This window comes from Amphiura filiformis, chromosome 16 (genome assembly GCF_039555335.1).
Source record: "Amphiura filiformis chromosome 16, Afil_fr2py, whole genome shotgun sequence".
NCBI classification, from domain to species: domain Eukaryota; kingdom Metazoa; phylum Echinodermata; class Ophiuroidea; order Amphilepidida; family Amphiuridae; genus Amphiura; species Amphiura filiformis.
Window position 1 is genome coordinate 38,505,329 of NC_092643.1, and position 25,339 is coordinate 38,530,667.

General features: G+C 36.9%; 1 protein-coding gene across 1 annotated transcript in view; it reads right to left on the bottom strand.

The window, feature by feature from the left end:
- LOC140136403 (FRAS1-related extracellular matrix protein 2-like) overlaps positions 1-25,339 on the bottom strand; it is a 37,503-nt gene that overhangs the window by 406 nt on the left and 11,758 nt on the right. Inside the window, exons 6-18 of the mRNA XM_072158128.1 lie at positions 23,009-23,113; positions 20,929-21,000; positions 19,100-19,279; positions 18,516-18,635; positions 15,465-15,701; positions 14,719-14,829; positions 13,764-14,030; positions 9,815-9,925; positions 8,641-8,874; positions 5,175-5,285; positions 4,414-4,668; positions 1,537-1,641; positions 643-884 (exon numbers count right to left, since the gene is read on the bottom strand). Of these exons, the coding sequence (XP_072014229.1) occupies positions 709-884; positions 1,537-1,641; positions 4,414-4,668; positions 5,175-5,285; positions 8,641-8,874; positions 9,815-9,925; positions 13,764-14,030; positions 14,719-14,829; positions 15,465-15,701; positions 18,516-18,635; positions 19,100-19,279; positions 20,929-21,000; positions 23,009-23,113 (2,084 nt within the window). The 3' untranslated portion in view covers positions 643-708. The remainder of the gene's footprint in view (positions 1-642; positions 885-1,536; positions 1,642-4,413; positions 4,669-5,174; positions 5,286-8,640; positions 8,875-9,814; positions 9,926-13,763; positions 14,031-14,718; positions 14,830-15,464; positions 15,702-18,515; positions 18,636-19,099; positions 19,280-20,928; positions 21,001-23,008; positions 23,114-25,339) is intronic.

The window sequence follows — 25,339 nt, forward strand, 5'->3', positions numbered from 1 at the left end:
CAGTATTGCCCGCGGTATGCTTGGCGCATCATATTTTGTTCCTGGCTCGTGCCTTTGAAATTCCTACCACTGTGTAAACATCACAATAAGCATGCGCGTGTGTGTGGGGGGGGGGCTTGTGGGCGCGAGCCCCCGGGGTAAAAGCTGGTGGGCGGCAAAAAAGAAGAAGGTGCTGCAAAATGATTGTTAAAGAAAAAGGGGCGGAAAAATTGTGGAAAATGTTTTTAAAATTGTGAAACCAGTGGAACTATACATCCAAATTGCGTGTCGTTAGGTCGCTAGCGCCTATCTTGCCTTTATTGATAAGGGACACATCATTAGACTTTAAAGTGGGGGGTTAGGAAGTTTTGAAAAAAAATCTTCCCCCCAATACATGAGCAAAAAAAACTTTCCCCACCAACACTAAAAACTGTGGTGTATAAATGATAAATGCATGAAATTTAAAAAACAAAACATTGTGATCAACTAATCTATAGAGTTTCTTATAATTGGCCCATTCCTGCCGTTGATGACGTTTTAGCTCGGGTAAATTCCAAACGTCAAATTTTAGGATGGAAGGCTTAATGAGAAAGGATCTATATTGTAGGCTTACGATACCAAAACATTGCGGGCCATAACTGCTAAATCAACAAAAAGTCTCACCCGTCTAGTCCACAATAAACACTGTCGATACACCTGGCACGCTGATGAATCCACCCACAGGTGTTCCTAGAGTGATGGTAAAGAACTCCAAGTCTTCAATGACAGTATCCTTCTTGATGTTAAAATCAACATCGACGCATTTAACACCCGCAGTGAAGGCAACAGTTTTGCCAACTGGGTCCGTCTTTCGTAGTCAGTCCCGCCTCCAGTAGCCGTGTCCGTAGCGTCATCAAAGGCTATATCTAAAACAGGGAATGAATATGTTCAATCATATAACTCCAGTCAGAAGATATTTTATCCTCATCTCATTCGTACGACTGAATATCCATCGAAAACTATTTGTCCCCAACTAATCCACGGTTGTTTGATGGCATGTAAAGCCACGTCATTTTAAAGAAAAGGTAAACAATGATGGCGCTATTTATCTTAAATCGTGTTTTCATCATTACAAAAGGTAGACATTGGTATAATGGCATTAAAATATCAGAAAAAGAGTGACAAATAGCAAGGGCATTTTCAAGAAACGTTTTATCATGAAATGTAAGGAATAACTTATATTATTTGGCTAAAACGAATGTAAATAGTACCCTTAATTTGCATACATTATATATACCGTTTCTGGAATAAGAATTACCATAAAAAAAAGCAGAAAAAGATGAATAAGTTGATAAAAAAACACACAATTCTATCTTAAAAATAGATAAAACATATGTGTATATTAGTGTGATAGCTGTTGGGATTTTCCCGGTTTAGAATTAAACATTATAAAATTTAATAGATGATCACATCAAACAACCGTGAATCTTTATCTTAATCTTTTTGATTGAATGTTTATCCGGACAATTTAAGAGAGCAACCCCCCTACCATGCCCTATTCAACAAACAAACACTTACCGACTGAGCCCACGTCCCAAATACATCCATCTCTACACACTCGTGTAATCAAAGTTGCAGCACGTTCTCCAACGATGTAGGTTTGCTCTTGAAAGTAATACCAAACTATTTGGAACAATAATACAACGGAATTATTATTTTGTTCTGACTGTACACTGATTCTGGAACCTAAAATACCATGTGCTAAATATTACCGAAAATTATTGCCACTAATAATTCCTTTTAAATATCCCCAATCTATTTTGGAAGCGATGAAATGAATGTAGGGCCCACTGAACTGAAGACAATCCATGTCCGTAGCTAGGTATACCAATGGTGCTGAAGACAATCCATGTCCGTAGCTAGGTATACCAATGGTGTTGAAGACAATCCATGTCCGTAGCTAGGTATACCAATGGTGTTGAAGACAATCCATGTCCGTAGCTAGGTATACCAATGGTGTTGAAGACAATCCATGTCCGTAGCTAGGTATACCAATGGTGTTGAAGACAATCCATGTCCGTAGCTAGGTATACCAATGGTGTTGAAGACAATCCATGTCCGTAGCTAGGTATACCAATGGTGTTGAAGACAATCCATGTCCGTAGCTAGGTATACCAATGGTGTTGAAGACAATCCATGTCCGTAGCTAGGTATACCAATGGTGTTGAAGACAATCCATGTCCGTAGCTAGGTATACCAATGGTGTTGAAGACAATCCATGTCCGTAGCTAGGTATACCAATGGTGTTGAAGACAATCCATGTCCGTAGCTAGGTATACCAATGGTGTTGAAGACAATCCATGTCCGTAGCTAGGTATACCAATGGTGTTGAAGACAATCCATGTCCGTAGCTAGGTATACCAATGGTGTTGAAGACAATCCATGTCCGTAGCTAGGTATACCAATGGTGTTGAAGACAATCCATGTCCGTAGCTAGGTATACCAATGGTGTTGAAGACAATCCATGTCCGTAGCTAGGTATACCAATGGTGTTGAAGACAATCCATGTCCGTAGCTAGGTATACCAATGGTGTTGAAGACAATCCATGTCCGTAGCTAGGTATACCAATGGTGTTGAAGACAATCCATGTCCGTAGCTAGGTATACCAATGGGGTTGATACAGAGACAAGTTGCTCTTTCGAAGAAAAGGGGCTTAATCCCCTGGGGATCATTGGGTGTAACACAATGACAAAATAGGTGTCATTAGGTATTCAATTTAGAAAAAGGAGCAAAATTCTATTTTTTTTTCTAACTTTGCCCAATTTACGCTATACTTTTCATTCCAGTTGAAATCCACTCACCTCCTATAGTTGACATTTGAAATTCACCCTCCCTTTAAGGAAAGATTTGCTGTGCGCTGTGATGCGAGAAGATAAAGTTCGTTGCCCTGGCCACTTTATTGCTAATTAATGGTCTTTCACGTGATGCGTTTCAACAAATCACAGTGCGCGATTTTGAATAATGGGTCGTGGGGGTAATAGAATATCTGGTATTCAGCAGAAATCTATTATTTTTGTGGTCGTTATACATGTTATATGACTATCACTTGAATGATAACAAGATACGTGACGTGTCATGTCAAAAGGAGACGCTTTTGGGCAGGTTATCAATTTTGAGGTTTTTACATATCTTATATATAGAGATATTTTGCTCCAACAGAAAATGTCTCAATACAAGATGCCAGTTATATTCCGGTCTGAAACTATCAGACAATATTTAAAACATTAATAACATCACAAATTCGCAACAAACCCAAATTGTGAAAAAAATCACCCCGGACAGATTTTTGGCTATTTCTCCATTTATGACACGTCACATGTCTTTAAAAAAGACAATACCATGGATGAAGTCATGTTTCACAATTTGACATTGACAAGTACTTGGAATGCTAGTAATTTTGTGTGTGTGGCACCTGCACAACTAACCGGATGGGAAATATCGCTACCACCAGTGATATACTACATGTAGGAAATTCTCAAGAATTTTCATGTTTAAAGCTAAATTGAAAAATGTGTGCTAAATAGGTCTACATTTACTTGTAACAAATGGATCAATGAAAATCATATCCACCGAGTTTCACAACAATCCAACAATCTATATTCAGACGACCTTAAGAATGTTTGCTGCCCAAGGGTGATCATAACCAATTCATTACAATCCAAATATCTGTTATCAGTAACTATAAGGATTCTATAAAAATAGGAATAAGTTCACGAATTATACCATATATGCATGGGAAACACAATTTGACAAGTATAAACTCAAAAGAAAATATCCTATTATGGTCAAAACTTAAACAATTTGAATATGTGGTCTGAAATGACCCATTTGCCAGATGTCGTTGATTACAGCAAATTGCATTCATAAACAAAAAACTTATCCAGCACATTTCATATCTACCTTAACTCTTGAACAACCCCATCCTTTTTGCATACTCGTAGCCCAATCTCGTAAATTTGGTTTATGGTTTCGAAATATTGCAATTAAGCATTAGTTCTTTCAAATATGAAACGCTAAAACTCTAATCTAGAACAATCAATCATTATAGGCCTACTTATAAATATATAGCAAACTTTCCATTGTAGGGATTGGACCCAAGATAAATTACACCTACCTAAATTAAGTGTCAATTTACGGTTAACCCCGCCATGGCGGGAAAAAGCCATCGACGGAAAGAAAGCCATGTACTTGGAAAAAGGGTCACAAAATTTGGTCTAGAATGGTCACGCGCATTGTTTTCCCCAATCAAATGTACATGTACGCCACCCCCACAGCGTGATAGTCACCTTTCCAGGCTTCCTGAATAAGCAGTAATTAATGGCAACCACTGCTGTGCTGGCCTTATTGTTTTACTATGAATTAATAAATTCGATATAAATGACCGATAAACCTACCTGATTGGTCTTCGATGTATATCGTGGTGGACATACGGGCATCTAGCGATGTATAAGTACCAGATGGGTTGTCAAGTGTCACAATGATAGTTTCAGTATCTTCCAATACTCCATCATTCTTAATAGTGTACGTCACGTCCAAGTAGTCCTCAAATTCATTCTTAGTAAATGATATAGGGTTAGCGTCGGGGGCAGACTGAGCATAGTCGGCACCACTGCCAGATCCCATGGTTGCAGTCCCGGTATACAGTAAGTCTGTAGGTAAAAAGTAAATGTTTTATATAAATATATGTATCTCTTAATAAAACGACAATAAAATTGTAAAAAGGTACAGAAAAGAGACATTGCATAAAGCATGCATAAAGGTAAACTCTGATTTTATTGAAATAAAAATGATAGCACTATGCAACTGTTCATGATTATACTCGATACAAGTTATTACATATCCATGGTTGCCTCCAGGTTTGGAATACCGGGCCAAAATTGACCAATTTTGACCATTTTAGTGTTAAAATTGCACATTTCCGTGCTTCACGAGCATTTGTGCTGGTAAAGTAATTTGTAGTAGTGGGACAATTTGTAAATTTTGACCCATTTGGCTCGGTTGCCCCACTATGCTCCTGGAAAGAGTCATCTATATCTATCAGAGCACCGATATAGCACAATAGGACTACGCAAGTCTACTACAGCTGTATTCTAGGGTACCGAGTTACCGCATGCATTATCTATATTGCATCTCTTATAATAGCTGGCCTACTCACCAACGGTAAGGTCAGCGTCGTCCCAAATAAAGCCATCTCGTCTAACTCTAATGGTAACGCTCCCATCTTTTTCACGCACAAAGTACTGAGATTCCTCTATACACAACCACGCTGAAATAAACAACAATGATTATACAGCCTATAATTTATTATCTATGCACAAAGACTCACAAAGTATTAAACGATTGTGATGGGCATGCAGAGTCGTGCTACATGTATATCCCTGCCCACTGGCCCAGGGGCAGCGACCGTTTTCTCCCTCCCATCCGCTCATCGTGGCCTCGGTACATCTAAGACCGTCGGTACATGAAGGGTGTTGGTTAAAAAATGGGTTAACAGTAGAAAAAATTCAATATTGGATGTGACGCTTCCCTTTTGACCTGCAGTCGTTTTGAAAAAATTTTGATCTAACACTCCATCCACATCCACCCCACCCCCAACACACACACACACACACACACCCCTGTTTCAAACGAGGACCACGACTTTAGGAGGATCTAACCGAGGACTTACACACCCGTTTTTAATCGACACACCGTGGACCTCACACAAATACACCAGACAAATTACTATCCAACTGTGACGCGTCCTGTACCCCCTGTGGGCGACCTATCTTATATGCCAGGCGGCGGATGACATGATCGAGCCGGCAACTCGTGAAACCGCCCGGTCGTATGGCATTTTCCATGTACTCGGTTAGTTTTGTGGGGTTCATTATCGAACCCCAACGGTTTTAGCTTGTAATTATATTATTTATCAACATAGGCCTATTTGTTTGTGATAATTCAAGCGTTTTAAAATTTCAAAATAATCCCATTCAATTACACGGTTGACGATGAAAATTTACTGAATTTAGGGACTGCACGTCATACACCACCTGTTATATGCTATCTTATATGCATATTTACATCATTTACGTCATCCTGGTCATAGTATCAAACCGAGGACGTCCTCGTTTGGAGGTGTGTCCTAGTTTTATGGTGTGTATCCATATGTAGGTCCTCGTTTGGAGGCATTTACAAACGTACCCCCACCCACCCCCACCCTTCCTCTCACACACATAATTTTAAGATTCTTGAGCGCCGCACTGGACAAAATGAAATTGGATCAATAGTTCAAAACTTCCATCGGCAATGAGAAAATATTTTCGTCGGTATATTTACAAGTTGTGCACCCCCACCCAGTTCCGAAAACCTGGCTGCACCACTGCCCTTGCCAACGTTTGTGAGTACATTCCGAGAAGGTATATTTGTTTGTTTGTTTATTTCTTCTTTATACTGGGTCCATATTCAGGGGAAAATTTAAGTATTCCCCTGTTCTTCCATATGGCCCAGTATATTCCGAAGTAACGGGATTGTGTGAGCAGCGATTCAAAACCGTTCGATAAGAGATTTGATGCCAAAAAATCATAGCGCCATTGTGTGAGAAGCTCCTAAATATGGGAGCTACATGTATTCAGTCAGTGCCATAATACAAAATTTGTCTTAATTAAATAGAATTTCGAAATCAATTTGGGGGAAATTATGGTCACACTACGTACATGGACAGTGCATTAGAACGTTGAAGCAGAAACATACAAGAGAGCAAAATAAAACAAGAAATGTCTTTAAAAACGACATGGATGAAGTTCATGTTTCATAATTTACATTGACAAGTACTTGGAATGCTAGTAATTCTTTGTGTGTGACACCTGCACAATTAACCGGGTGGTTACCACCAATGATATACTGGAAATTCTCAAGAATTTTCATGTTGAAAGCTAAATTGAAATATGTGTGCTAAATAGGTCTACATTTAATTCATACTTAGAGATCAATGGAAATCACATCCACCGAGTTTGACAACAATCCAACAATCTATATTCAGACGACCTTAACAATGTTTGCTGCCCAAGGGGGATCATAACCAATCCATATCTATTATGTCTTTGATGGTTTTGATACTTAATTGTGATTACGTTTTATGACACGACATTGACCATTCTGACAATCCAACAATATATACTCGACCTCGGATGACCTTAAAGAATTTTGGCGAAGAACTGTGATCGACAATCTGACAATCTATACTTAATTCACCTCGGATGACATTGACCTGAACTTCAACATTTTCGCGCTCACACCCATCATGTCCATAACAATTTAACTCTTACAATTTCCTGACAACTCTCTAATTCATAACTCTAAACTTTTGTCTGTTTGCCTTTTCTGTCTTATACCATTTAGTACACTACAGGGTTTTTTAATTAAATGGCTAAAACTGAAAAAAAAATATGGCTCCTGCAGACATGCAATCCCTTAAAAGCATGGCATTTTATTTAATATATATATTGTTCCCAATGTGAGTTACAAGCACATTATAATCAAAAAGACTGATTACTCAATCGCCTGTTTTTTTGTGTTGATTGCTAGGACTATACTTCTGCGAAATTATTGTGCAAAAGTCGCGTTTAATGTCAAATATTATAAGTGCTATTTGTTGACGGATTTTCATCGTTGACAAAACAAAATGTATGTTTTATATATTAATTATTTCATTTATAGCATCATTTTTCTTAGTTTTCATCCATATTAAAATAATCACAGCGTATTATCTGTTTACAAAATAAGCGTTTGGTGTTCGAATTCAATTAGTCTATAGATATTGCCTGGACAAAAACATTGTATTGCAACCTAGCTCATATGTAATAGTAAAAACAGATACTTTGAACAGTACGGCCCAGCCTGCATGTGGCTCAATCGCAAACATACACGACAGAAACTGGCTGTGAAGGAGACTATGTGCACTAGATAACTTTCTTATTATGAAATCCGTTTCTGAGTATATGTAATGCGAAAAACTCAGATATAGGGATGGTTATGTGGTATAACTAACTATAATATTTAGTGAACTTTGGCCACTGGGAATTTCTTTGCCATTTGGTAAATATGGGAAACACAATTGGATAAGTGTTAACTCAAAGGAAAATATCGATCCTATTTTGGTCAAAATTTAACCAATTTGAATATGTCAATCTGGACTGAAAATGAGCCATTCACAAGATACCGTTGATTACGGCAATTTTCATCCATAAACAAAAACTTATACAGCACATTTCATATATTATACCTAAAGTCTTGAACAACCTAATCCTTTTTCTGAAAATAGCCACATTTTGAAGGTCATCACAAGAAAGTCATGCATGCAAAATAAAGCAAAATCCTATTGCTAACTTGGTAAAATGTATACTCGTAGCCCAATATCGTACATCATAGCACACAGTTTTGGTTTGTGGTTTCGATATATTTCAATTAAATATTAGTTCTTTCAAAATATGAAACGCTAAAACCCAAATCTATATATTTATAAAGATATAGCAAACTTTCCAGGGTAGAGATTGGACCCAAGATAAATTATAGCTAAATTAAGTGTCAATTCAGGGTTAACCCCGCCATGACAGGGAAAATGTCTTTGGGTGAGTACATACCAGATTCGTCTACAATGAAAACAGTTGCCACTGACGGCTTATGAATAATTCCTCCCGTTGCTGAGCCAAGCGTTATGGTGAAATATTCCAAAGATTCTCGAATGTCATCCGTATTGATGGTAAACTCTTTCTCGATGGTATGTTCGCCAGCGTTGAAGGTGACCGTCGAACTATCGTCACTTGTGTAATCGTTCTCTGCACCTATAGTTGCTGTGACATCGCCGGTGGCAAAATCTTCCGGGGAAATAGAAGAAAATCAATACAATCAGTGATTTCATGTGTTTTTTACTTATTTTACGCGAGTGCCAGTTCGAGATCGTTTAAGAAGGAAATAAAGTTATATACTTTCATAGTGATGGCACCAGGATTTGTTCTGTGCATGGTCGATCCAAAGGGCAGAGAGAAAGTACTGGTGGAAATGGCACAACTGTATATAAAACGGCTGCCAATTAACTAATTGTCTCAACCAATACCAATTTTACGTCAAATTTACACAAACGCTTAACTTTAATCCTAGTTATGTACATCTAATAAATCTAGGCCTTTAAAGTTTCTAAACGATAAACAGTGTACTTCGGTTATATTTATAAATCCGCTTTTATAAATACGCTCGTGAGCACCTCCGCGCTGCCATAACAGCTTGTAGATAGTAAGTCTTGAAGTGACCTTCTACACAGCGGGTGGTCTTCCTATACATTTGAATGCAAATGCGGAACAACACGAGACTACTGTGCAGCAAAATTGTCTTATTCAACTTTGTGATTATATTGTAAACGTTTCCGTCATTGAATATATTTTTTTCCGTCGTCAAATACTTTCAAAATGTTGTTTTTGATAAAATTATATTACAAATTCGGAATTGCAAAATGTGTAATAATTTTGCAATTCAAATAATAAATACATTTGATATTATTTATCTACAGAGTTCCTGTCCTTTTTCTGCATGAGGATTTGGTCAGGCTTGCTGATCTTGGTATGTCGTGCCCATGAGTCACGTGCGTATTTATAAAAGCGCATTTATAAATATAACCGAAGTACACAGATAAAGCAGTGTATAATAGGAGTAGCATAATCATGATAATGGTGTCTTGTAATGTTGTGTGAATGGAACATGTTTCTGCTTAGTTGATTTAACCAAAGGCATTATTATTCCCATTTGGTTCCGGTTACTTACTAACAGTTGCTGATGTTGTATCCGACCTGTATCCCCCTCGTTTAAAGCGCACCTTTATGGTTCCAGCCCTCTCGCCGAAAATATACTTGGATTCTTCGATATAAAAGTAGGCTGTAAAAGAAGTAAAGTATAAAATTTAGTACAAAAATTGCTATCTAGGGTTTTAGAAACATGTCACCATTCAATTAACACGGGGAGTTGGCTAGCTATGAGCTATGGTCATGACCTGTAATGAAAATATGTAAAATTAATAACCGTCATACTGCAGTTACTGTCCGTTTTCCTATACACAATACACAGTGCTCTCACCATTGACGCGCGACCTTTACAAATAGTGTATGTTAGAAGTATATGCATTTGCCTAGTTAACATCACTGTGTGAAAAATAACCGGCCAATATTTAAAGTATTCTCCAAACTTCTAGCAAATATATTTCTCTAACATTAAACACTCTAAAATTACAGCTAGGTTAGATGTTCAGAAATAGTCGCACTTTTGTAAAATATGAGTGAGGGTAAGGCATAGCCCCGGGGGGGGGGCACTCCAACTTTGGAGGTGACGCGTATGTAGGGCTGTTAAGACCCCCTTTTCAGCATCGCTGTCACCCAAAGACCCCATATTTTTTTACTTAACACATGCTCTGTCACCCAAGACCCCTATTTTTTCATTTGATCTGTCACCCAAAGACCCTTGCAAGTTCAATTTGAACAGCAACTTTCATTTATCACTGATTTTGTTACTTATTTTTGAAAAACAAAGACATTTGAAGCCATTTAGAACTAGAAAATCGATTTTCGAGGTTTCTGTGGCGCTATTTCGGCTCTCACCCAAAGATTCCATTTAAGTAAAAAGGCCATGTTCTCACCCAATGACCCCATATTTTGTACATTTTGCTCTCACCGAAGGCCAAAAATCATGCTCTCACCCAATGACCCCATATCTTTTACATTTTGCTCTCACCGAATGCCCCTTAGTGCGAAAGTGCCAGCCCTACACCTATATCCATTTCATACTGAAGTGCCCCCCCCGGGGGCATAGCTAGCTCATAGCTAGCCAACTCCCCGTGTTAATTGAATGGAGATTTGACCGCAAATATTGGTAACGGACCGCTCAGTTCTGAAGGATGCCACAAAAAAACGGTACAAGCTACATTTAAAGTATTCTATGCAATTCTAGAAAATATAGTTTTGTAACATGTCCTAAATTTTTAGCTAATTTAGGTGTTTGGAAATAGTCGCACTTTTGTGTTTTAGGAAGGATATGTAAACGACAGACAACACCAAAAATATGAAGAAATTATTTCCAAACCGTGTTAAGTCAACAATCATTATGTTGCTCATTTTCAAGAATGCTGGTTAACAAAAAGCAGACCATTGTCTCATTTCGTGAACAAAGGTCCACATACCATTGTTTCCTTGCGTTTCCTTTATAATCGGTTACCCAACTGAAGCTATAATACCAGCTCATTGCGATACCGCACATATAAAACAGACACATGTGCACAACCCAGAGGAGGCTTAAAGGCATTCCTACAATGCACTATGATTGGGAAATTTGATCAATATAATGTATGCCACACACACAAAATGGTAATTTTAAAACTGCAGCCAACGAGCTAATAATCGAGACTTATGACTGATATTTGATTTTCTTACAGGAAACATTCTTATTGTCCAACTGCATTAATTTTATTCCTAAGTCTCGATGTTTTGAATGTTAAATAATAGGATGAAAACATCAGATATTTGCACACAATCCCAATGCAAGGTATGATCAACTGTACCACATGTGTAAAAAAGCCAGACATACAAGGTCAGAAACCCCATTGGGTTGTGGGAATGTCTTTAAACATCCTCTGTGCACAACCAGAGAAGATCTGATTTAATCAGTTGAGCTGTTTTCAATGAGTGTTATCTTGGTTTAATAGCTTTTAATGAGGTTTAAGTCCTGCAAAGGTCGTGGTGAATTCTACTGTAGACATGACTGCATCATGTTCAGCACAAAGTTATTTGGAAAAAGTTTTGCAGCTATGTTTGTTATCTATCTATTACTTATGATGTTACGAAGCAATCCTTGCATGCATGGTATAAAGGATTTGTTAAGCTTGGGTGACCTAATACTATTTCGTCTTTTGCGGCAGTTTTGAAAAATAATTGTTGCGGTGTGTGAGTTTCATTAGTTGAAATGCCGGCAGAGATTGATTTGTTGTAAAAAAAAAATTATAAAGACGAGTCGTCCTAGTGCCACAGCATGTATTTATGTCCATATTGGCAAACCCACAGCTAGGTAAAGGTGAAGATTAAATTTGCAGCAAGGTTTCTTTGAGCAAGTTATATCCTCTATAAGAATTACATTAAAAAAACATTTCACTTAATCCAATATCAAGAATTATTATTTATATCAGGCTTTTGAGCGATACAATAAAACTGTATATTGTACAATATTTTCAAAATACCCGGATGCAATACAATATTTCTTGAATATTGTAAGCGTATCGCGTACGCGTCGCACGTTACCATGGTGACGGCACCAACACGCGTCATGATACAACAGCACAACAATACATTACAGACATCGTAACGGCTCACAGGAGATTACTGTATAAACAAGTAAAATCACAAACTTAATTCGCGGTAGTTCTGGATGATGATAACCTTAGGAAATATAATCCACATCTACAAATAAACCTATATATATAATTATTCGAAATTGTCTTAGGGGAGTAAAGAGCAGAAAACAAGAAGGTCAAAAGGTAAGCTTACATTTACAATACACATTGGTTAAACCCGGTGGCTAGGTAAGCTTAAATTTTCATCTTACCGCATAGCAAAAGCCTGATATAAATAATAATAATAATATTGAATGGCTTATTTTAGTGTGATACAAGAATATATTGCACTCGATAGAAAAATATTGCACTCGTCTTCGACTCGTGCATTATTTTTCTATCTCGTGCAATATATTCTTGTATCACACTCAAAGCCATTCAATATTATATAATTATTCAGTGTTTCAAGCTCTACATCTGTACCAAATTTGGTGTATTGCCTGTGACAAATGTATGATTTCTACAATTAAATTGTACGGCTGGGCGATAGTGATAAAGCAGCAATGTCTTATGCCCTGTAAATTACACATATGCAGTTTTTGTCCAGTTTCAACAATATCAATATAACGCCAAAAGCGAATCGAGTTTTTTTTTCAATGAAAGTAGCACAATAAGTAGGTGACATGTATATGCCATTGTATTTCACGTATTAAAATTAAATACACTGTTGATTTTTTTTTTTTTAATATTATCATTATATTTTCAAACATGGCATAGATCATTCTGGGACACCCTGTATCTTAGAACTGTCCTCCAACACGGCTGGCATGTCAATTGTTATACCGTTGCGTATAGTTTATTGCACACTGTATTGCTTCAACCCATGAAGACAAAGTCATCCTCATTAAATCAATTCTGGCCTCCGTAAGGTAGCAGGGGCCAATTCGCATGAAAATACAATAAAACAGGAGATCCGTTTGAATGGTTGTGGAATCGAACTTGTCACCTTAGAAATGTCCTATATGCAATAAACCAACCGGAACGGTTTCACGACTTGTAGCTTCGTCAAAGTTTTACAGATTTTATTGTGTTGCCAGCGGTGTAGTGCTGGTATTAACTTTGAGCAACCGTTTTAGGTTTGTTAATACCTCTGCAAAGGGATTGATAAAATGCATCGCTACGAGTACAAGCCTAATTCAAAGAATTTTCTATCTGCTAACAAAATTGAGCATGCTACAATATTTATCTAAAGACTTCCCTCCTTAATTTCACACCATAAATTTTGCACCTGTGATAAATATTTCTAGGCAAAAACTCATAGTAAATATGGCAGATTCTTTGCATTTTTCCTCATATTTCTTCAAAATGACCAGACCCCTTAAAGAAAATTATAATACCCACCTGTCTGATCTAAGATGTACACTGTCGCAGTATCCGGACTCTTCAATGCACCGCCCGTCATTGCGGTTATTCTAACGGCGAACTTCTCTGTGTCTTCTATTAAATCGTCCGTATTGATATCGAAATCCTTACATATGTAGGTATCCATTGGTTGAAAGGTGTAAACAAGATCGCCTGGTTCGTCGAAGTCTTCGTTTCCATCTTCTGCACTCAAATTTGGAATCATCGATACTGCTTGGTCGCTGTCCACATCATAAACAGTGAGTGCTATTTATGATCAACCAATCAACATACAAAAAAAGACAGAAGAAATTGAAAGCAGTGTAACATTATGCCTATTTAAATTGCCTGACCAAATGGCCAGACTTGTAGTGTGAGTACTTTTTCTGAGTACTAGTACCTTCGCCATGAGTACGTGTACGAGTACTTCGCCATGAGTACTAGTACGACTATGAGTACAGCAAAATTATAACGCATGAGTACGAGGACGAGTGGCATGTATAAAGAAGAACGGGTTTTACTCATTCCCTATTGGGTCAAATAGATCCCCCTGGCTATTTATTGCAAACAGCTACAAACTGTGTGTTACCATTGAAAGCCCATTGTTGTGGTAAACATGGCAAATATTGAAAGGAGGGGACTAGGGGCTGAAATCGTATGTTACTCATTCCCTTTGGGTCATCTATAGTGCCCCTAACTATATTACACATTCAGCTGGTTGCCTGATTGGTTACTTTAAAGATAAACTTTTGAAGAGAGCCATCTTAGTTGAGTAGGTAATAAGCCTTCGGATAAATTATTTTTCCAAACAATTACTATTAGGAGTAATGGCCGACTTTATCGGACCACGGGGTTTATGATCTTCCATAGAAAAGAATGTTCGGACAAAGCGACCCTTCTGAATAAAAAGTCGTCCTTCGATTGTTTCTGATCGTTAATGATTTTGCTTTCTTACTTGCGCTGACCGTGCCGGTGTCTGAGACATAGCCTCTCCTAGTAACACATACAGAAAGTGTCGCACAACGTTCGCCAACAACATACACTGATTGTTGTATAGCAAACCAAGCTGAAACAAATCAAACAAGAAACGTCTTTAAAACATTATTAACCAATATTAACATATAGCCTATTCTATTACACCCACGACCCATTATTCAAAATCGCGCACTGTGATTTGTTGAAACGCATCACGTGAAAGACCATTAATTAGCAATAAAGTGGCCAGAACAGCGAACTTTATCACTTACGCTTTGGCTCTGCGTAGGCGCTCCACATTGAGGTAAACAACTTGAAATATTTGTGCAAAAAATGTGATATTTTCTCTTTAAATCGCACTATTTTGTGGTAGTAGAATAGAAATAAAGGGTGCAGCATTATCCTTTACACGCAAATAATGTGTCCTCGGCAGTGAAAGCGTTTAAATAATGGGTTCGCCGCCTCATCCATTATTTACGTTTTTACTGCCTCGACACATTATTTGCGTGTAAAGGATAATGCATTACCCTTTATTTCTTAAATAAGATCGTACATTATGGCTTTTTATAATTATTGTTAATATGAGTCTATGAGAATTTTGTAGCATTAGTCTTTTTTGATTTGTCGCAGAACATTGCATTGTGTAACAACACAGGGGCGCCTAAGTTTCTTTCTTTCTTTCTTCCTTCCTTCCTTTTGTTGAAATTGATGTTATCTTTATCTTACCAGTTTGATCGATGATATATATGGTTGCCATGTTCGGTTTACCCACAGTGCTACCCATTGTGTAACCAGGAGTTGCTATAGTAATGGTTATCGTCTCTAAGTCTTCACAGAGATCATCTGTCTTGATCGTGATGGGAATATTAACACAATAGTCGCCTGCATCAAATGAGGCCATCGTTACACCTGGGTCGGTATAATCATCGGTGACGGTGGCAGTCCCTGCAGCAATTGTCACAGCTGAGGAGAACAGTTATCAGAGATTAGAGAGTCACATTGCAAATAAAAATGTTAAGGTTTCTGTAACGCTTTGTAAACACATGAACGTGTTTATTAATAACTGAAAATAGTTAGTACATAGTGACCTTTTCCGCCATAAACCCGCTTAGTGAAGATTAAACCGAAATATGCAGTACTAAACCATTATAGTAATCGATTGTCCAATGCACATTTTTTACTACGTGATAATATTAATCCAATGAGCGATCGAATTGTCCGCTACGGTCGACTAATCCAATCGATAATGGCGCTATTGACATGTACGGCTGGAGCTCCACTGACTGAGTTTTGGGGATTTTTCACTGGTTTGCTATCATTTACTCATCAAGGTGCTCCACCGTTATTATAAGGACTATGCTAATAATTTAAAGATTGATGTAGAAAATAAACCATACTTGATTACCAGAAAGTACTAAATTTGTACCTATTACGGTTTGGTGGCACTCCTATTCCAAGCGCGACCAAGTCAGGGCGGCCCGGAGAAGCAAAATGTGCATTGGATTAACACGGGAGTTTGGATAAGATGGTAGATTTCCTTTCTCATACAAATGCATGCTCCCCCTTTATTAAAGCTTGTACCGGATTAAAAATTCAGATATTTTGGAAAAGAATAAGTAATTGAAACATAGAGCAAGTACTAAAATCAGAGCTTTTATACTTTTTGATATATGACGCTAACTAGTTTATCTCATATACCCACAGCACAGCGCTACTAGTACGGGTCAATTACCTATGTGAGTGCCCCTGTGTTGTGTGCATACATGTAGTTAACAATAACTGCATGATGATCCACATAATCAAGAAATTACTGGTAGTTTCAGAAACCTCAACTCCTGCATATTACAAATACAAAATAAAATCTAACATTTTCATTCCTTTTTCAAATAATAGCACTCTTTTAAAGTTTATACTTTCTTTAACACACCAAATTGTTATAAACGGTTATAATAAACACTGATAAACACTATATAAACACTTCGTTAAACACCTGGTTTTAATTTAAAGTATTTTTAGTGCTTAAGGTTAACACTTATAGATTTAACTCTGGGCATTAACAATGTTTAAACTTAAAACATTGTATAACAGGAAACGTTTATATCATTTATAACCGTTTATAGCACTTTGGTGTATAAACCTTAGAGAGTGGTTATTTGATAAGGAATGAAAAGGTTAGCTTTTATTTTGTATTTGTCATATGTAGCAGTAGAGGTTCCTGAAAATAACAGTAATGTCTAGAAAATGCGGATACTATTTTCAGTTGTTAATAAACACGTCCATGTGTTTACAAAGTGTTACAGAAACCTAAACATTTTTAATTGCAGTGCAGAGTTGATCTTAGAAAGTAAACCGCAGTGAGCAATGGAAACTCATTTGTTTGCCCTTTATGCAAATTAGCTAATTAATTAAGGAAATGTGCAAATTAGAAGGCGCATATATAGTATAATAAATTAGAATACATTGGAAACACTTTGACAAAGTTTCAAGGTAAAAGTTTGCATAATAGAAGTAACCTACACATATTTTACAAACTACGTATTGCCTTATCAACTATATTTATTATTGATAAGATAATAAGACAATAAGATACAAACAAACAAATTTTAAATATGTATTATGAAAACCGTATGTTGATCAGTATACTTTACCCTACTTAATTAATCTGCTTAACCCTAGAACTATACTGAGCCATATTTTGGACTGTGAATAATTGTTTTTAATTATAAACGTCATAATACCGTTATATTTGACGCTAATGTATAGCCATGGGTCTCCTCTATCCAGTGATACCAAAATCACTAGAAACATTCCGCACATGTCGCTATGATGTCATAATATGAGCGTCCTCATGCAAAATTAGGAGATTCTGGCTCAAAAGTATAGGCAAACTTGATTTTTGCCTAATTTCTCCAAAATATAAACATGATAAAAGGAAATGACTATTTCAAAGTCGCAAACAAGTAAGAAACATATGGTGGCCTCACCCCCTCCCCCTATTTGGTCATCTTTGAAGGTCGGTAATGAATGGATCTATGAACAGCTTAAGTCGTTTGGGCGTAAGGACTCGCATTTTTACAACGGATGAAAAACTTTAGGTTAGGCCGTGTAAAATTAATATTTTGGTTCTCGTCCCTCCCTCCTCAATTTCTGGGATTTGTCAGATTTTTTTTTTTTTTTTTTTTAGATTTTTCAATTTTTTAGACTTTGGAATGATTTATGAAATCTTCATACATATAAATAAGTTTATTAGAGAACAAGCATCACTTCCAAGTCTTTTTGTGGTACTCTAGGGGTTTATCCTCAGAATCTCACATTTGAAAAAAAAAAAAAAAAGGGCCTCATCGTTTCCTCGAGCACTGTTGGAGAAGACCGAAAACTACTGACAATGCTAATTTTACATTGAAAAAAAAAAAAAAAAAAAAAACACCTCCTCCCTCATCAATTCATGAAAATCCTCTGACGAGAACCAAAACATTAATTTTATACGGCCTTATTATAGCCCCTCCTAGTAATTTTGTGGCATGCTTAGATCATTTCCTAATTTTCAGAAAATGACTCAGATCCCACCTTAACTAGCAACATCTAATAAATGGATAAATAATTTCCCTAACTATTGGGCACAAAAAATTAACCTTACCGACCCAGTAAAGTATTCAATGGCCAAAGCCTCAACTTCGCGACCTATACAAAAATGTTTAGGACGCGAGTTATGGTAGGGGTACCCTTTGTACAAAAATAGGTGATAATAAATTATTGTCTAAATTTCAGGAGACTTACCAACAGCAATGGGATCATTTCCATTTTCGTTATTGAGATACTCTGATCTTCGGATTTTGACAGTTACTGTACTGTCTCTTTCTCCGACAACGTATTGGTATTGCTCGATCCAAAAAACAGCTATTGAAAATTGAAAGGAAAAATAAAAAATAATAAATAACTTCAATTTGAGTCAGTTTGGTCCAAACGGCGTATAAAGTTTAATTTTACACGGAAGGGGGGACTTATTAATTAATTGTGAGTGTAAAAGGGGTGGGTGGATTTATCCCAGCGAAACGGGGAAAAAATAATATCTATAAAATAATGGAGTAAGTACATAAGTAAATAATAACTAAGTATAAATAAATAAATTAATTAATTAATTAATTAATAATTAATTAATTCGGAATCAAAGGAACTATGCGTTCTCCTTTGATCAATTACCCTTGCAAATTAGCATTTTCATTTCAAAAATATCTCCAATTTGATTGACTTATCCTTCACTTTTAGGCAATTTATAAACGATTTTTTAACATTACCGCTGGGATCACTGAATGAGCCTTTAAACGATGTGCTCAAACACAATTACAGTGTAACATACATACATGTTTCATCGACGATAAAGACAGTCGCTACACTTGGTTCACAAATAGCGGCTTGAGTAGCAGGCATCGGATTAGATAGGGTGATGGTAAAATCTTCTAACTCCTCGATGACGGCATCAGGATGAATTGTAATGCTTATCTCTTTCCAGTATTCATCTTTGGCAAAGTTGACAGTCGTGTCTAGAAAATAGAGTAATACTTTCCTTTAATAGTATCGAAATATTTTCCTTGTTTTGGTGTTTGTTTGTAATATCAGATTACAATTAAACTATACCGTACTCATGGTACTTCATAATCGCCTTTTCCTGCAAAATCACTTGTAATAATTAATTCAATCAATAAATAAAATAAATAAATAAATGTCGGTGATTTAACGTGCGCTACACCTAAGTACCAGCACACTTCAACAATTATTCCGCTGCCATTAGGATATATCAGAATCATTTCCGCTTCCACAAGTCCATAACTTAAGCAATTGGGAATTAAGCCGTCTTGCCCAAGGACGCAACACACTGGCCGCGGTGGGGGTTCGAACCCACAACCTTTCGATTATGAAGCTCGCGCCCTAACCATTGGACCACCGTGCTTCCCATGATGTATATAGTTTCATTAGCTTGTATTCGGCGGGCTCTATAATATCGCGGATTAATATCAATGTATTTTTATTTTAAGAATTGTCTTGAGACATTTCACCCGAAAAATCACGAATCATCAACTATTGAAGTCCTGTGCTTTGTCTACTTTCTTTAACACGAAAAATATCAACCATTACAGATTAACTATATCACTTTTAACGTTGGTCTACTTTTCGGTGTAGTGGTAAATAACTAACAATTAAGAGCAGCTCAATCCCGATGTAGTGAGACTGTAAACATTGGGCTATTTCAGTTGAAATCCATACATCCCCATATGGTCTCAACATATGAGGCCAATTTGAGTCAATTTGCTTTGAACCGGAGATTTTTTATATTTTTGACCCATGTGTAGGCAAATAAACTGACCCCCCATATCCCCCCAGCTTTGATCTTTTTATTTTAAGTCTGCACAAAAAGTAACTCGGCTGTTATAAATACGCCTATAGATTCAGAACTAATATTTGTTTTCACAATATTTCAACATAAAAAGAATGATGATTTTTGTTCAATATTGACAATACAGCAGTGTTTTGAAAGAAAAATACCCCAATTTAAAAGTTGCCGTTATTTGTATTGATTTGAAGTAAGCGCGAAGATAATGGCGGGCTTTACGTGTTTACAGTGCTGGCATTATAACCATTGATCGCTGTAAACTGCAACTTTTAAATTCGGGTATTTTTCTGTAAAAGCACTACTGTGTTGTTAATATTGAACGACATTTGACGAAGGGGGGTATCAAAATGCGTGTAAATAAATCATCCTTCTCTCTATGTTGAAATATTGTGAAAACAAATATTAGTTCTGAATCTATAGGCGTATTTATAACAGCTGAGTTACTTTTTGTGCAGACTTTATATCTCAAGAACGGTATTGACTATGTTGATATTTGACTTTGAATATGGCCGGAGTTCCGGGAATAATTTCTTATTAGCATCTTGAATGTGTAATAGGACCATAAAAAGCTAAAAGGTTGCTTTGGTAGGGTCCTGGGGGATGTATATTAAACCCAGGTACTTGACGATATCATGCATGCTTTCGAGCCGTAATGAAATTGACCGCCCTATGGGCGTCACATTTTCATCAACTCTAACCTTCCTGCAATTATGGCGCCTATTGTCAAAGGATACATGTTCTTGATCGTTACATAATTCCAGTTGTCCATCCCACAATCCAAAGTTCCCTGATGTCACTCACCTGTGTATGAGAAATCAATGCCGCCACCTGTTGCTGTTCCCTTATTATCACCTGACCCCTCCACCGTTACATCTGACATAAAAAGAAACCAAATACAAATGAGCTGTAAGTCCAACCACAACACAATTTTAGACACAAAATATTGATTTTATGGAAAACTGATGTACGAATGTCAATTGTAATATCAATACAGCAATTCAAGCGTTTTTCCAAAATTATATAAAAGAGCTTTTGTAATAATTGTACATAAAATTGTATTTGTAAGTAAAATAACAACGCATATTTTGTTTTTTGATTCGGCCATTATACATTTATTTGTATCATAAATCTAATATTTCGCCAAGATTTGCGAATAGAGGCACATGGTTTTGTTTTTGTTTTCTATTATATTTCATTACAAATATCTTTTTTTCTTTCTTATTTTTTTCTTTTTCCACTTTATTCAATTTCTGAAACAAACATTTTAAATCAATCCTCATAACATTCGCCGATTGTACTATGATGTTCTAGACAGGCCTACGTAATGGTGAATTTCGGTATGCAACTACATCCGCAGATATTCTGATACAATCATGAAATACTTGGACTAAAATCCAGAATCACAGTGCATGTATACAGCGCCAATAAAGTATTATTACACTCGGAAAAATAAATCATAATTTCAAAACTGAACAATATTGGGGTAAATTTGTTTTTTTAATAGATGCACTATCTAACCCTGCACATTATGACACCACATTGAATCCAATGTGACTTCAAGAAGTAAAGTTACAAGCAATTGAATAGACGAAGGTCCAGTTTTAAAAGTGACAAACTGGCCTATACAAAGCGCAAAAAGATTCCAACAAGCGAAACAAAGAGACAACACAGTTTCTTCAATGAAGCGTTATTTAAAGCAGTTTTTATTTCAGTTTTTGCTTCTCTGCACTTTTCATAACTTTCATTTTATTTGTCAGTTCTTTTGTTTCAATTTTCGTTTGTTCCTTTTGTTTTAAATTAAAGCCAAACGCATAAATTAGCCATTCACCACTCTCAACCCAGATTTCTAATCTGTGGAGTTTTGAATAGGCCAGTTTGTCACTTTTAAAACGGGACCTTCGTCTAATCAAATGCTTGTAACTTTGCTTCTTGAAGTCACATTGGATTCAATGTGATGTCATAATGTGCAAGATTAGATACTGCATCTATTAAAAAAACAAATTTACCCCAATATTGTTCAGTTTGGAAATTGTGATTATTTTTCCAAGTGTAAGGATACTTTATTGGCGCAGTATATTTGACGGTATTTGATACACTAGGATCCACAACATGCTCATCTATCAGGGCACAGTTCTTCAACTCCAATACATTTGTACAATCATGAATGACCTTTGAAAATTTGGTTACAAAAACTCATACTCTGCAACTTGAGGTCAAATTTTGTACTATGATTGTGTAATGAGGTTATTGAACTATGCCATTGGGATGAGGCTATTGTGGTCCCTAGTGATACGGAAATCACACACTGTTATTGCTTTAGGTTGGTATGAACCCTGGAATTGTGGACACTTGGACCTCATTACTACTAAATTGTTGGTCTAACGTATAAAAAATTATGGAAAAACTTGGTAGAATCAGATTTATGTAGAAATGCTAAGTTTTTGAGAAAATTGTTTATAAATAACATAACACAGATATTCACATTATACTGTCTGTGAATTCACAAGCTTCGAAGCGAACAGCGAAGTGAAACACATGTGGGTACTAAAATATTTTTGGTAGGTATTAGTGACGCCTAGATTTCAAAAATGTGGGCTCCGGGACCTAATACGGGATCACCAGACCTAAAATGGGGCTTTACTTAGTACCACGTCGAATTTTCAAACATTTCTCAAAAAATAAGTGCTTAACAGTGGAGCTCAAATGATAATTTGGGGTATTTGGGGGGAAATTTAGCCAAAAGTCTTTGGAAACTTCATATGAATTTCCAATGGGGTCTCCAGAATGGATGAAGAGCTTAATAGAGTCTCTTCAGAACGGAAAAAAAGTATGAAAAACGGGGGTATTGCGGGCGGAAGTACCCCCTCTCGGAAATACCTACCCACACTTCCTGCAACATCAGCATAACCGTCCCTTCTGATCCGTATGGTTAAGGTCAGTCCTTCTTCACCAACCCAATACTGAGCCTCTTCGATGAAATAACAGGCTGATGGTACATAAAAGACAGAAAGCCAGCAATGAAACAAGAACTAAAGCATAATCGTCAAAGAAAGAGGCGCATCTATCAATTCCCCGCAGATGTAGTGATCTACCATGATAGCGATAGGTGAAAACAATTTTGAATGTATTGCCCTGCAATATAAGTAAGCTGCATTCATCACCGATCATGTCTGTCTATGTGTGCTATCATAGATTAAATGCCATACCGCTCTTTTCAAAGACATTAACCGTCGGTTCGAGTAAAACGTACTACACGGGCTCTGCATAATGTGAAATTTCCATAGACACCATGATAGAATTACGATCCAGGTCTTTTGCCTATTCTTTGATAATCAATGGTGTGATAAGGCAATACATTCAACAATTGTTTTCAAATATCGCTATGGTAATTAATCCTGTTACATAACTACTTTAAAGGTGAATTGACAAATAAAAGAGAGAAACCGGGTTTTTCGCCACTAATCCTCGTTAATCGAAAAACATAATTTCTCAATTTATTGAAAACCGGGTAGAAAACAAACACCTAAAAGCAAAAACATGTTTTTTCAACGTGGGGCCTCTGGTTTCTCGAATCCCCCCCCCACAAAAAAAAAATGGGTTTTTTGAACAACTATACTCTCTAAACGTACACCGAGTGTAAAGAGTTGGAAAAGGGGTGAGAGAGTGAAATGGAGGACAACCCCTTTTTGAGTGGAAAAAATCAAAACAACAAAAAGTAGTCTGCCTAGAAAAAAAAATGTCCTTTCTTTCGAGTGTTTTCCACTCATAAACAGGTTGTCCCTCTTCTTACATTTAGAGAGTAAAAACGGTTGTGTGAAAGAACACCTTTATAACTATATAGGCTAACAAAACGATTCCAGTTGAATCCAGAATCCCCATACATGACATTAATTTGTCACACAAGTTGTGTAATTTTCAAATGGGGTTACCTAAATAGGTGTCTCCATTTGAAATCTTCAACCCTGTGTGGGAGATCAAGGTCGTGTCTTCTATTGGGGTGTAGGGCAGAGGATGATTTAAGCACTTCCCACCACGCCACTGTGTTGACTTGCGGTTAGCACAGCTGTGAGTGAACATCACACGACTGCTCGCACATTGCATTGACGGCCATGGTTAAATTTGAATTTGGACTGATATATTTACAATAAAAACGCATTCACAATGCTGGTCGATTTCACATTTTATGTTACCTACAGAAGGTGTGAAGTATCCTTCATGCATACATCACTTTAGATCTGAAATCGACCAACTAATAATGACACACGCACAATTCTTAAACAACGTCTTTTGCACAGAATTCAATGGGATTTGAAAAGTAAAGTGGCAGTTGAAACTCTGGTGATAACACGTTTGCAGTGCATGATGGGGCTTCCTTAAATCATCCTCTGGGTGTAGGGATTTCAACGGGAAACCCAATGTATGCTTTAGAAATTATCATACAAAATGAATGTTTATTCGGTGAAATATGGACTGTTCCATTCAACTCGGCAAAGCCTCGTTGAATGGAACAGTCCATATCTCACCCGAACTCATAAACATTCAATATTAATTTTGTATAATATTTTTGCTGATGGCTTTGACAAATATATGGTATGCCCTTATTCGGTAAGTTAGACTGACATCACTCTTCAGACACGTCCTTCAGTGGCGTAGTCAAGGGGTGAAGCTGGCACAGTAGTACACTGTCCCTTGCTCCCCCTCCCTGTTGGATGCTGACCGCAATGAGGCCTTTTTTTGACCATTTTCATTCTGTCCCCTGAAAGCACCTCTCCCGCGCCGTATAGACCTTTTTCCCCCTTTTCTCATCATGAGTGTCGCAAAATACATAATCTCCCCGGGGGAGTACAGAGTCATGTTCATTACATTCTGGAATACGGACATTTCGGCTGGTGCCTTCAACACAAAAAAGGAATCCCCTATAATCACGATAGTGGCGCACGATCACTAATACCTTTCGGGGGCAAAAAACAACATTTCTATGTCTTATTGACATGGTGTCGTCGCCAAAAAAGTTTCCTGTTATTGAAACCTAACTTTGTATACATTTTATAGACCTAATGGTGAAAAACTAATGACGGGACACGCAGTGATATTTTGTCAGCGTCCGTTTCACTTTTTTTCGGAGATGAAAATAAAATGTAAACAAAATCTCTTACACAGATGTTCTGCATCGCTCCGTAACTGCATCACTCGTGTATTCAATTATTGCATA